Genomic DNA, 12,261 nt, shown 5'->3' with positions numbered 1-12,261 from the left:
CCCAGCTAATACACAGTCCCCTCTCCCCTCTGGTACCTTTTATACAGACCACTGGGGTCTGGCTGGAGCCTGCGGGAGTGGACGTTGTCTCTCCCTGCAAGGATATTATGGCTGTTATGTACTTTTAATCCAGAAAAGGCAGCCGAAACAAGATCGTTTTTAACTCATTTTATTTGCTCAAGGTTTTGGTCTATTGTCTATGAAACAAAAGGAGAGGAATTGTATATAACACACGCGGAGCTTCTCCAAGCTGAATATCTAACGATACGGTAACCCTAACCCTAACCCTGCCCGGGAGAATCCCGTCTCAAATCTAAGATGGTGCTTAAATAGACAGGTACGGGTGGGCGTCTTCGACATTTAAACCTGCCCACTTCATCTGTGTGATCCGTTGTTGCCCCTTTTTGGCTATGTACAAGTGTTGCAGCTTTATTGCATGTACTCAGTCTGCTCCCGGTGGCTATGTGAGGATATTACCTCTTAACTATAATATGTGGTCGGTGCTGCCCCCTTGTTACTATGTGAGGATATTACCTCTTAACTATTGTATGTGCCAGGTGCTGCTCCCTGTGGCTATGTGAGGATATTATGGCTGAAATGTGTCACAATTCCATCCTTGGTCATCTCAGATGACCATTCTACAAGCCATGAACACTTCCGACCATATAAAGTAGAAAAGTAGAAAAACAAAAAATCCACGGGTTGGTTACCATGGAACAATCATCAACATCACCAACCGACTTATTTCGGGAAACTTCGGGAAACTCAAAAATGAAAGAAACCTGTCACGTTCCTCTAATATGGAATGGTATTTACCTTGGTGTGTTTCAAAGAATACATAGGACATAGTCAACAATGAATCAGTAACCATACGATCAACATATCATACAATCAATATGTCATACAATCATAAAGGCACAATCACAAAGGCACACATATATATATTCATATTCATGTGGTGGCAGCATTGAGGGGGGTGAATCCATGACGCTGGTTTCATTGTTAAGCCCTCAGCAGGTGTCGTGGGCCTAACTTAACGAAACATCTGTGAAAGAGGGTGCCCACTTGATAACCCCAATGAAATTCTGCTTACTGCATACTGCTGTTAGTTGGGCCATTTGTCTCGTGTTTTTCACCTTTGGTTGGTAGCTTAGTGGCCTGCGTGCTTATAAGGTTGGTTTGGGCAGGGGCTTCTGAATATTCTTCTTATTCAGGTCTGCTTGTTCCTTGATCTTCAGCTTCATGAGTTGTATGCTTAGTTCTTCGTGTTCTTTGCTCCTTTCCTCCAGCCTCTTTTGGTCCAGATAATAGTGGTGAATTAGCTGTTCCACCCATTGTTCCCATGACATATAGTCTAGTGATGCCACCAATTTCAGCGTCTTTTGGGCCCCGGGTTTCAGACCTTGTATCAGTGCCTGCTGGAACACCTGGAGCGCTAATTTGCTGCTGCGTGGGAGGCTGTCATTTCTATCCAACCACATCTCTTCAGCCCTCTGTATGTACTGATAGATGTTTTCTTCAGGTTTGATGTGTAGATTAGAGATTCCTGCCTTTTTTGTATTAGCCGGGTAGAGTTCACGTAGGGACTTCGAGAAGATGCTTCGGTATCTATCGAAGAAGATCCTGTCAGGTATGTTAGTAGTCCGGGTCAGTTTTTCCAGTTCGATAGTTTGTCTGGGTCCATGCGATCTGCCTAAGGCAGATCTAAGCCTTCTCCTAAGGCTAGGACATCTCCAAATGTCTCTGTCTCAAATTTCCTGATCCAGGCCAAAGCTCCTTCTGTGAGTGTTGGTAGTCGCTCAGTTAGAACAATCATATCCGATGGCACCATGGCGTGTACACTTCTCTTCCTGCTCCGTCTGTCAGGAGGGGTGCCATAAAGTTCTCTGTGTCATATGGCTGAGGGTGACAGGGCTCGATCTGGATAGTCTGGAGGTCAGCAATTCGGTCTCTGTCTGGTGTGTTGAATTGGGAGGGAGTTCCAGGGTCATATGCAGACGCCATTGACTGGAGCTGACCTGATGCTGTTGTAACTGGGGGGTTGGGTCTTCTTGACCTGGTCGCCATGGAATGGTGTATTTCTGCGGGTAGGGGCGGTTTGTTAAGGTTGTCGCCGAGTCGGGGGGCTGGTTTGCCTTCTCTCCTGATTTTCTCAGTAGGTGTCCTCTTCGTCATTCCTGGGTGCTTCTTCTTCCCTGTCGTGCCTAGTGTGGAGCGGTGATTCACTTGGGGTCTGACTTTGGTAGTTTGATCTTCGTTCAGGTCCGGTGTTTCCTGTGTTGTGGGTGTCCAGTCTGGACTCAGTCCTTCTTTCTTGGTCTTTCCTGTTTCTGTCTCGCTCCATTTCTTCTTCCTTTTTGTCACGTCTTTTAGTGTCCATCATGAGCCCCTTCTTTACAAGGTTCATGAATTGGTTAAGCACTCTGTTTTTGTCTTCTCTTTCTTGGTGTCTAGTTCTGTCGTGGGCTTCTCGGTTACTTCTTACTACTTCGGGATTCTTCTTTTTCATCACGGTATTTCTCTATGTACCGGGCTGCTCTGTATTTTACACAGTATTCTTCTTTGTACTGGGATTCCTCTTCTCTTCCATGGTATTCCTCTTTGTACCGGGCTGTTTCTTCCATTTTACGATATTCCTCTTTGTACCGGGCTACTTCTTCTCTTTGACGGTATTCCTCTTTGTACCGGGCTGCTTCTTCTCTTTGACGGTATTCCTTTTTGTACCGGGCAGCTTCTTCTTCGTACGTTTCTCTGGCCCCTCCTTGGCTTGCGGCAGGCTGTGCCATTCTCCCCGGCTCTTTATCTTGGTATCTCCCTCTTGAGAACATTGGAGGGTAGGTTTCTTCTCCGCCTATGATGGCTCTTGGGCCACTCCTTCCTGCTATCACATCATTGGTCTGTCTTTCTGATGTCCCCTGCATTCTTCTATAGTCATCATTTTCGTTGTTCTCTCCATCATCTCTGTCCTTTATGCTCGTCGGGCCACTGTATGAGATGTCCACTGGCCCATTTTTTATGGTCATTACTGGGTAATGATGTGTTGGAGAGGGGCCATCTTGTGTCATCCAGGGCCTGTCTTTAGGTAGAGCTTTGGGTGCCAGAGGATGCTGGGATATGGCCGAATTGGGTGGGTGAACGTAGGTCACATATGGAGGGACAGATGTGTTGGATGGGGCAGGCAGGACATCTGAGAGGCTGGGATAGAGAGTGTTCTGGTTGTTTTTACTCCGTGGTGCAGCTCCTATCTCCTCTTTACCTGATTTTTTTAAGATGGATTGCTGCTCCTCAGTTGGGGTCTGGCCGGGCAGTCCTTCCGGTGGTGTGGGCGAAGCTGCGGTAAGGTGTATGCATCTTGGTCCTGAGTGGGCGGGCTTGCCTTCCCTCTTTCGTCTATCCATGTCGATTGCTGCATGGTATGCATCTAGCAGGATGGTGATGTACTCTTTTCTTTCTCTTTTTGAGTGAGTTCTTTGTCCGATTATTGGTTTTGTTCTGGCGTCTGATCGCGGCCCTGGCACTTTCCTGTAGGGTGTAGTTCCAGGCATCCGTAATCATGTTGGTGTCGACCTTCACATCCACTTTCCATATTCTGCCTTTTTCTCATTCCTTTCTGTATTTCCGTTCTCTCAGAGCCCATTCCTTTTGTTCTTTAGAGGATAGCGGTTCTGCTTGGGCATTGGACACCAGGTATCTTGCTCATCTTCACGTCGGTTAAACTTTAATGACTATTGACCGGAATAACTGAGCTTTCATGACAACGAATGCTGGTCGCCTCTGCCACCTAAAGTTTCTATATCTAAATCCTATGCAGATTAAGTCTTTACGACAATAGGTTCTGCTTACCTGGTTTTATGGGCCTGTGACAGAGGTGATCAGTTCTGGTCCGCCTTTTCTTAGATCACGTTTAATCCAGAAAAGGCGGCCGAAACAAGATTGCTTTTAACTCACTTTATTTGCTAAAGGTTTTGGTCTGTTGTCTATGAAACAAAAGGAGAGGAATTGTATATAACACGCGTGGAGCTTCTCCAAGCTGAATATCTAACGATACCGTTAGGGTTAGCCCTAACCCTAACCCTGCCCGGGAGATTCGCTGTCTCAAAGCTAAAATGGTGCTTAAATAGACAGGTACGGGTGGGCGTCTTCTACAACGTTTAAACCTGCCCACTTCATCTATGTTTGATCCGTTGTTGCCCCCTTTTGCTTTATTGCATGTGCTCAGTCTGCTCCCTGTGGCTATGTGAGGATATTACCTCTTAACTATAATATGTGCTCGGTGCTGCCCCCTTGTGACTATGTGAAGATATTACCTCTTAACTATTGTATGTGCTCGGTGCTGCCCCCTTGTGACTATGTGAGGATATGACCTCTTATTCAGCCATACCTCTGGTTGGTTGCGACCTATTTGCCGCCAAAAGGGTTGCGACGCTTTTATGGTCGCGACCTAGTCGGTCAGCCTGCCAGAGCCAGCAGCCAGCCAGCAGCCAGCCATAGCCAGCGGTCAGCCATGGCTGTCGTCGCAGCCAGCCAGCCAACACCAGCCAGGCGTCGCAGCCCGTCATTACGTCGTATAATTATCATACTATCGTACTAAATCATACTAAAATGTTAAAATAAAAGAGGTCGATTGCGTCAATAAGTTTGACTAAAAGAGCAAAAATAAATCTGACTGAGGAGAGAATAGAACTACATCCTCGGCATTACTGACCTAGCATCACTACCGCTTGTACCACTGGGGCATTTGTTTATCATTTATTTGGCATCTGTTACACTTATATTAAACTATATTACTCTATAACTGAGAACTTTGTACATAATGTATCTTATTAGGCTCATGACATTTAACAAAACAAATAGGCTATATATAATATATAAAATACATTATTTGAATACACCGCAAATTGCAACTAATAGATTTTATTGATACTGATAAAGCAACGATTACATCATTTTAAATTGTACTTCAATAGAAAAATATTTAAAAAATATTAGCAATAAAGAGTTGTAGGTAGCTTTCGCCAGAGATCATGGCTTTCTAGTACTTCAACTGTCACAAAAAACGTTAATAACATGCAAATGAACTGATTAACGACCGCCCAGAGACTTTGAGAGACCAAGCCAGCCAGCGACACAGCGACCAAAAGCAGCCAGACGAGCGACCAACACAGCGACCAATGCGACCAATGTCGCGACGCACGTCTTTGGTCACTCACTCACCTACTGCATGACTTACCACATGTGTTTAAGAGATGAGCCCTGTAAAACCAATATTAATTTAAACAGTAAAACATACGTTGTATTGAATCACTCCTGATGCCAATGGATCTATAGATCTATGACCGTTTGCTTATGCGACAAGATCTTCTTTTATATGTTCAAAATGTCAGATGTTGTTTAGGGATAAGGCCTTGTTTGTACCACTCACACTGAAGTAAATTAAGCTATGCATTATTTAAAAACTGAAAATACCAAAGCTGTTTGGTGTTAAACAAAACAGAAACACTGTGAAACACGTGTTTTCTTTTTTCAGTTTTATTTAGCAAAGTACAGTCAAAGGTAAAGTTAATGTAGAATTGAAAGATAATACATAATAAAGACAATAATGATAAAAAGGCTTCACACTTATTTCTTTACAGTCTATGCGTCACCAACACCAATTCACATCGTTTCATTTTCCGTGTATTTTTCATTTTCCGTGTAAGGTCACGTTCCGCTAAGAGTTGAACGCAACAAGGCTGAATAAATAGCGGAAAGAATAAAAGCGTTGAAACGGCCTATGCTCTGAACAGCTTAATGAGCTCCTCCAGCTTCATGGCCGTGTTCAGGTCGCCCTCCACCCGCAGCCTCCCGCTGGCGTACGCCCCGTACGGCCGGAGGCTGCCTTCAAACAGGGCCAGCAGGTCGCCGTCACTCATGCTCAGCGTCACGTCCGCCGCTCGCAGCGGAGACCCAAGCCCTGCATCCCCGCTGCCTGGAGGGACACGCATTGAAACACAATGTTGGGATTCACTTCAGCAATATTTCCATATGCCTTGATTATTAAACTACTATTTACTATTAAGGTAGGCTGTGGACATTGGGGTCCGAGCACAGGACCACAAAGACCACCCACCTTGACTCAGGTCCACATAGTAGCTCTTGCACTCTCCGTCACTGGAGCTGATCTGGAAATGGAAGCAGGCCCCCACCCTGTTGACCAGGCCTTCAGAGAGAAGCAGCCGGACCACCCCCAGCAGCTGATCCACCGACCCGGCCGGGCTCGCGGCGGCCGGCGCTGCGCTGCTCACCTCATCCGTAAACGCGACGGTGTCCCCTTGGGAGCACACACACGAGAGACGCATTCAAAATCTGTGTAAATCAACTCGGACATTTTCTTCCATTTTGTCCCCTGGATCCCGTTGGCTGACCTGTGGTACCTGTCTGAGGCTGTGGAGCCCCACTCTGGCCCATGAAATGCATGGCCAGCTGCTGAATGGGACCCGCCAGGCCCTCCAGGCCAGGCACCGACGGCGGCAGGATGAAGCCCCCCGCAGAGGCCTCGTCCGGGCTCTTCAGCACGGCGCCCAGGGTGAGCTCCACCCGGTCCACCTCCAGCCCCCACGGCCGCGTCATCTCGTTGATGTCCACCTGCGGAGGGAGATGAGAGAGAGATGGCTCATAGAACATCCACCACGCTAGTGTGTGTGTGAGTGTGAGAGTGAGAGTGAGAGTGAGAGTGAGAGAGAGAGAGAGAGAGAGAGAACAATAGACTGAGTGAGAGAGTGAGACAGTGAATGTGTCTATGTGCATACGCATGCTTTAAGAACAACAGCCAGTTGGTGCCTCACCCCGAGGTATTCTTCCAGTTTGACCCTCTCCCCCTGGACCTCGCGGACCGTCTTCTTGCTCAGGCAGTGGGTCATGGCGTTCTGCGCGGTCAGCCTGGTGGAGGCGTTGAGGTCCTGGACGCACGCCACCGACATGACCGGGTTCCAGATCCGGAACTGAATGTCAGCTCCCATCAGCATAATGCCCCCGTCCCGCGTTGTGACCTAGCATGGTAGGGTTTGGGATCACAGCTCATTTCTTCACGTCTAGCCACAGAGTGCCACTGGCTCAGATAATGTGAGATTTCTTAAATGGTTTTCATAAAATACTGACTGGTCTGGGCTTTTAGATATTGATTTGAAAAGAGTTGAGACTTTGGGTAAACCGTGTCTAAATGGAGGAAGGGTATATAGAAGGGAGACACCTAGTGGTGAAAAATAATTGATCGTAAGAGACTTCATTACGACGATCATCTTCAATGATACGAGTGTTCATGACTTTTAGATGGAAATATCACATTGTAAGCACAACATATCGAAAGAAACAAAATATATTAGGGGTTTTTACAGATGTAAGGTACAATATGTAACAAATTCACTGTAGTAAATCCTAGAATGACAATGAGATAACAAACATATCAAACTACTGGCTTTTCTGACCACAATGCCCCATTGTTTTGGCCTTTGAAGTTCAAGCCAAGTGAGCCTTGAGTCGGAGGAGTGTGGGCGGGAGGGGACAACTCTCTCCAGTATTGTGACTTTGGACTGCAGCACCCATTTAGGCTCTCCCCATAAACCCATAAACGCTCTGTGTCAATGTATTGATACAGAGTATTGTACCTTGGAACCATTCAGGTGTGATTTAAAGAAGGTTTAAAGCTTTACTGTGTAAATTAGAAAACAGTCAAATGATAATTCATGTCTTGGACACAATAGTGATTCAAATGCTGACAAACATAACGTACGTAATTAGAGCGAGGAAGGGAGCTTTCTCTAGGTACAAGGATCATTTACAAAAAAGATGTATTAAATGACCTAGTAATAGCTAGCTCCCTTCCGATCTCCAATCGAACGGTGTTACGTTTGCTAGCATTTAGATCGCCACTAGACAAAAAGTCTGATACTGCGGCCATCATCTCTCTTAATCGTGTCGATTTCTTTAGTTATCATTCACACTCGTTTCTCTACAGATGCTCGGCCCATGCTGCCAGTGGGTCTTCCCACGATCAGACTCTGTTCAACCAAATGCCGCAATGAAGTGTCTTACAAGAACTAGTAAACAGTGATACTGTGGCTGTTCTACCTGGCACGGAGGTATGTTGAAGGCACGTGTGCGCAGGTCGACCCTCTGCCATTGGTCGATGAGAGGGAGAAGGAGAACGACGCCAGGACCTCTCGGGGGACAGACCCGACCCAGACGGAACACGACCAGCCGCTGGTAGTTAGGAACCGTCTGAGAACCGGTTAGAGCCAGAGAACACAGTTAATAGTGTCATCAGCAACTCACCATGGTGTTAGATGTTATTGAAGAACCGATCAGGATAAGGCTTACTTTGAGGACAAACCATCCTGATATAGGGAAGCTTATGAACGTGCAGATATAGGCCAGGAATATGACAATCAGGTTGCAAATCCAAGACAGCCATCCTTGGGAGGAATCTTAATAGAATGAGGAAAAGATTAGCTGCAGCATGAGAATGTAAGTTGTCAGCATATAATGTGGGAATGTTTCAGGCTTAACAAGCAAAATAAGGGGTTTGAGATATTCATGTCAGCAGAAATCTGTTGGCCATAACATGGTTTTACAGTGTAGCACTTATTAACATATTCAATAAAGTACTATAAGATACCAGTTTTGTTTTAGGGTTTTAAATGTGAAAACGATAATTGGATATCTTGCATAATTGATTGGGATGGGGGGGGGGGGGGGGGGTGGGGGGTTAGTGTGTTTATTGTGTTTCTGTGGGAGGGTCAGGGGACACAGATGAATGAATTATACAAACATCCTATTTTGAGTTTCTATGGATAACGTTACATACCAGAGAAATCGTTGTCTATTATCTTCGGGATGTAGTCGAAGGAGTGTCCTTTGTTGTGGCGGGGCTGGTGATCTCTGCCACTGAATAACCCATGAGTGTTACCCCCAATACTGCTCTGCTCCAGAGGGTTGTACTTGTAGCCAGGCGCTTTGCCGAACATTGTCATACAGGTGATCGGAAGTTGGTATGTATAGAATTGCAGAACTTCATTCTTTAAAGCGTGTTCCTCTAAACATCCTTCCTCAATATACTGAAGTCAATCACAAAGTAATGACAGGTAGGACTTTCCACTGAACTGTTGTTGTTGTGTTTGGTGCTTCCGTGTGTTTTTCCTCTACACCTTAAATTTGGCATTCAAAGGCCGACCGGTGCATCACTGCCACACTGTGGTGGGCGTGAGAACAGGCAGTCAGAGTGATAGCGGTCCATATCTGAGTTAGGCCTCAAAAAGTAAAAAATGTGTTTACTCAGTAGCTACAAATAATAATTAATTATTCATATTCTGCAGTGAAATGTTGAAAGGCAATTTTTTCGGGATTTTTTTTATTGTTTTTGAAAAAGACAGAACATAGAAAAGAGAGCAGCAGAAAAACACAACATTGCTACCATTAGGGTCACGAGTCAATGTTCTGGTGTGGAGGCGTCTTCAGTTTTTGAACATGTCACAAAGTAGCTTCTCCATGGGAGTACTGCCAATGGTGCTGCGGAAGAACGTCTGCTCTATCTTCTCTGAGCTCACAGAGTGGAAGGATGGCAGCAGAAGCAACAGCCTCCCAAACCTGATCAGTGAAGAACAAAGAACACTCGTTTGTGATGTGGCAAGATGTCAGCGTGATGCCTGATCAGTCTTTGGGTTTGTGTTCATTTCAAGTGATGTCAAAGGAATTGTTAATAGGGTTGGGTATGGCCTACCTTGCACTCTGACTGGGGTGAAGGGAATGGATGTGCTGGCCCAGTATTACCTGGGACTGGTCCTGCAGACTCTCCACTTGGTCTGGATCCTTCAGACCGCGTGTCTCTGTGTCAGAGAGTAAACAGACGTCCTCAGACTTACATAAACATAGATGTGTGTTATATTATAGTCTTTGTATGCACCCCCACCAAACCCAAACAGAGCGTATCTCACCTGGCTTGAACAGGACGATCGCCTTCAGACAGGCAAACTCTGTAGGATCAACCGCCAGGACCTTGAAGCGGTCAAAGACGTCTCCCAGGCAGAGTAGGTCCGCTGTGGGGAGACTGGCCTTGGGCTGCTCGGAGGGGGGGCGGTCTGGGCGACAGAGGAGGGGACAGTTGTCCATGGGCAGGGACCACTGGATAGCGCTGAGCAGAAACAACTCGCTCCAGGCCTCCTCCAGTAGGATCACCTGGAAACAAGGAATATAACGGAAACCTCCTGTGAGCTCAGAGCTCAGTATGTATTGGATCCAGAACACAAGACTGTAAAGACCATGAGAGACTTTGGAATGGTGCTCTGCAGGCACCCAGTGGGAATGACCCTGACCTGGTCTCGAAACGGAAGGTGGGAAAACACTGGCATGTTTTTGGCCCATCTCACTGCCATGAAGAGGAGGTGCGCAGAGATGTGGTCCAAGCTCTCGGGACCAGGCAGGGGATAGAGCCTGCAGGGTGCCTGGCTCTGCTCCCTCTTTGGCTCCTCTGTGGTAACATCAGGGGCCTCCTCCGCTGCAAAACGCAATACACATGATCACACTAGTGTTTTTGGGTTGTCAGCAGCACTAAAAAAAAGAGATTTCTGACTGTCCGATAACATGTGCGTTTCATCCGATTTTGACATCTGCTTGCCACTTGGTCCAGAGCTAAATAATCCATGTACCTTCAAATCATTATTTTTTCACTTTATAATCAGATTAAAAAAGAAGCACAACTTAAATGGTGCTTCCAACATAAACCAGAACACATCTGCACTCTGTTCTCCTCACCCTCTCCAGGGTCCCGCTTGGCACAGGTCTCTGCTGCCAACAGGCTGACCATCAGCCCATGGTGGTTCCTGGGACTACTGCTGCTGCTGCTGTCGCCTCTTCCAGGAGGTGTGCTGAGGCCCTGCTGGTGGTGGTGGTGGTGGTGGTCCTCAGGGCTACTGCTGCAGGGCGGTGTGCTGGTGGCTGAACTGACGGAGGAGCAGAGGAGGGGGTGGCTGGGGGGCGACGTTCCGGGCGGACTGCGGGCAGGCTCTGGCACGGCAGTCAGGTTCTCCTTTTCAATGTCTGAGTTCACGGAGTCCAGGCTGACCTTGGCCGTGCTTCGGGGCTGGCGCTCGTGCTGCACGGCTGAACGGAAACAACAACGCACGGAGAGATGGAGAGGTTATCTTGAGAGGGAGAGGCAGCCACCGGATGAGAGGGTTCAGGTTCATAGAGTTCAGGTGACTTTGGTCAGCCACGCAATTCTAAGGTCCATTTGACAATATTCAGAGACGGATATGGATTCTGTTCACTCACCCTCTCTGTTCATGCCAGCTTGCAGACACCTCTGCAGTCTACAAGCTTGACACTGATTCCGATGAGCCTTGTCAACCACACATGTTCCGGTACCCGTCTGACACCTGACACCAGAACCACACCCAGGAGACACATTTTATCATTTGAAAGACCACCGACAGGAAGCCAGAATCATCTACACAGAAGTGTAAAACAGGCATCCCCCCTCACCTGTAGAGGAGGCGCCGCCGGACGCTGCGCTTGAAGAACCCGCTGCAGCCATTGCAGGCGTGGATTCCGTAGTGTTTACCACTGCTGGAGTCGGCACACACTCTGCACAGCAGACCGCGGACTGCTCCAAGTCGGGGGGATCTGTCTATGGACACCAGAGAGCAGAGTAGAACTAGTTAAATAGTTCAGATGTAAGTGAATGTAAACCTCAAATGTAGGTCTAATACACACTTTTTCGTCTTCTTTTTTTAAATGGATTGTAAAAATGAATTTTGATGGCTTACCTGTTTGAGGTCCATCGGCAATATGCTGATTTCCAAAGTCATTTATGTTTTCAGGATGTGACGTGTTGCTCTTGGTCATGGGCTCTTCCATCCTGACAATACTGCTGCACAGAGTATCTTCTGTGAAGAGGATGCTCTTCTTCTGAGTACTTAGGTTTCTAAACTGGATTGTGAAGCAGCTTTCTAATTCTATCAACCGTTTAAAAAGTCCATCCAGTGAGGAAGAACCAGAGTGAACCAAGGCAGGCGTGTCCCAAATGTAGTTTCCCGGAAATGCGAGGTCTCTTCCCGTGTGTAGAGGTCCTTCTGCTGGCTGTTCCTGAAGCGTCTTGAGGTCACTGAAGATGCTACTGAAGTTGCAGGAGCAGACACCACTTCACCCTCTTCTTATTTTCCATCTGGCTTCCAAAACGAGCATGTGAACCAAAGTTGCCTGGTGGGGGGATGGGGGGGGGCTTCTTGA

The 12,261-nt window shown here is 47.0% G+C and overlaps 2 protein-coding genes across 3 annotated transcripts; both read right to left on the bottom strand.

The window, feature by feature from the left end:
- Nucleotides 1-5,523: 5,523 nt before the first annotated feature.
- On the bottom strand, nt 5,524-9,149 carry stoml1 (stomatin (EPB72)-like 1). 2 transcript variants are annotated; one of them, XM_084477620.1, is made up of 7 exons: nt 8,843-9,149; nt 8,356-8,462; nt 8,107-8,256; nt 6,825-7,028; nt 6,405-6,624; nt 6,110-6,310; nt 5,524-5,968 (listed from the first exon to the last, which is right to left on the bottom strand). In XM_084477620.1, the coding sequence occupies exons 1-7, from the start codon at nt 9,006-9,008 to the stop codon at nt 5,772-5,774; spliced, it is 1,245 nt and encodes a 414-aa protein (XP_084333746.1). In that variant the 5' UTR covers nt 9,009-9,149; the 3' UTR covers nt 5,524-5,771. The 2 variants fall into 2 exon arrangements, with proteins under 2 accessions (XP_084333746.1, XP_084333747.1); XM_084477621.1 differs by having other exon boundaries at nt 6,414-6,624.
- Nucleotides 9,150-9,384: 235 nt separating this feature from the next.
- nr2e3 (nuclear receptor subfamily 2, group E, member 3) lies at nt 9,385-11,889 on the bottom strand (the record flags this gene model as incomplete). Its single annotated transcript, XM_084477820.1, has 8 exons — nt 9,385-9,621; nt 9,755-9,860; nt 9,969-10,209; nt 10,347-10,528; nt 10,786-11,133; nt 11,305-11,408; nt 11,515-11,659; nt 11,799-11,889. 8 exons carry the CDS (start codon nt 11,887-11,889, stop codon nt 9,489-9,491), a joined length of 1,350 nt encoding a protein of 449 aa, XP_084333946.1. The 3' UTR covers nt 9,385-9,488.
- Nucleotides 11,890-12,261: the final 372 nt, after the last annotated feature.

The sequence above is a fragment of the Micromesistius poutassou genome, assembly GCF_964030765.1.
Source record: "Micromesistius poutassou genome assembly, chromosome: 13".
Classification (NCBI taxonomy): domain Eukaryota; kingdom Metazoa; phylum Chordata; class Actinopteri; order Gadiformes; family Gadidae; genus Micromesistius; species Micromesistius poutassou.
Note: the sequence above shows the minus strand (reverse complement) of the source record. Positions and strands in the feature narration are given on the sequence as shown.

Excerpts from the sequence above, each read along its gene's own strand:
- stoml1 (XM_084477620.1), bottom strand. The coding sequence starts at position 9,008 with ATGACAATGTTCGGCAAAGCGCCTGGCTACAAGTACAACCCTCTGGAG. Across the intron at positions 8,257-8,355 it reads CAGGATGGTTTGTCCTCAAA|ACGGTTCCTAACTACCAGCG; the intron begins GTAAGCCTTATC and ends ACCGGTTCTCAG. Across the intron at positions 6,625-6,824 it reads AACTGGAAGAATACCTCGGG|GTGGACATCAACGAGATGAC; the intron begins GTGAGGCACCAA and ends CTCCCTCCGCAG.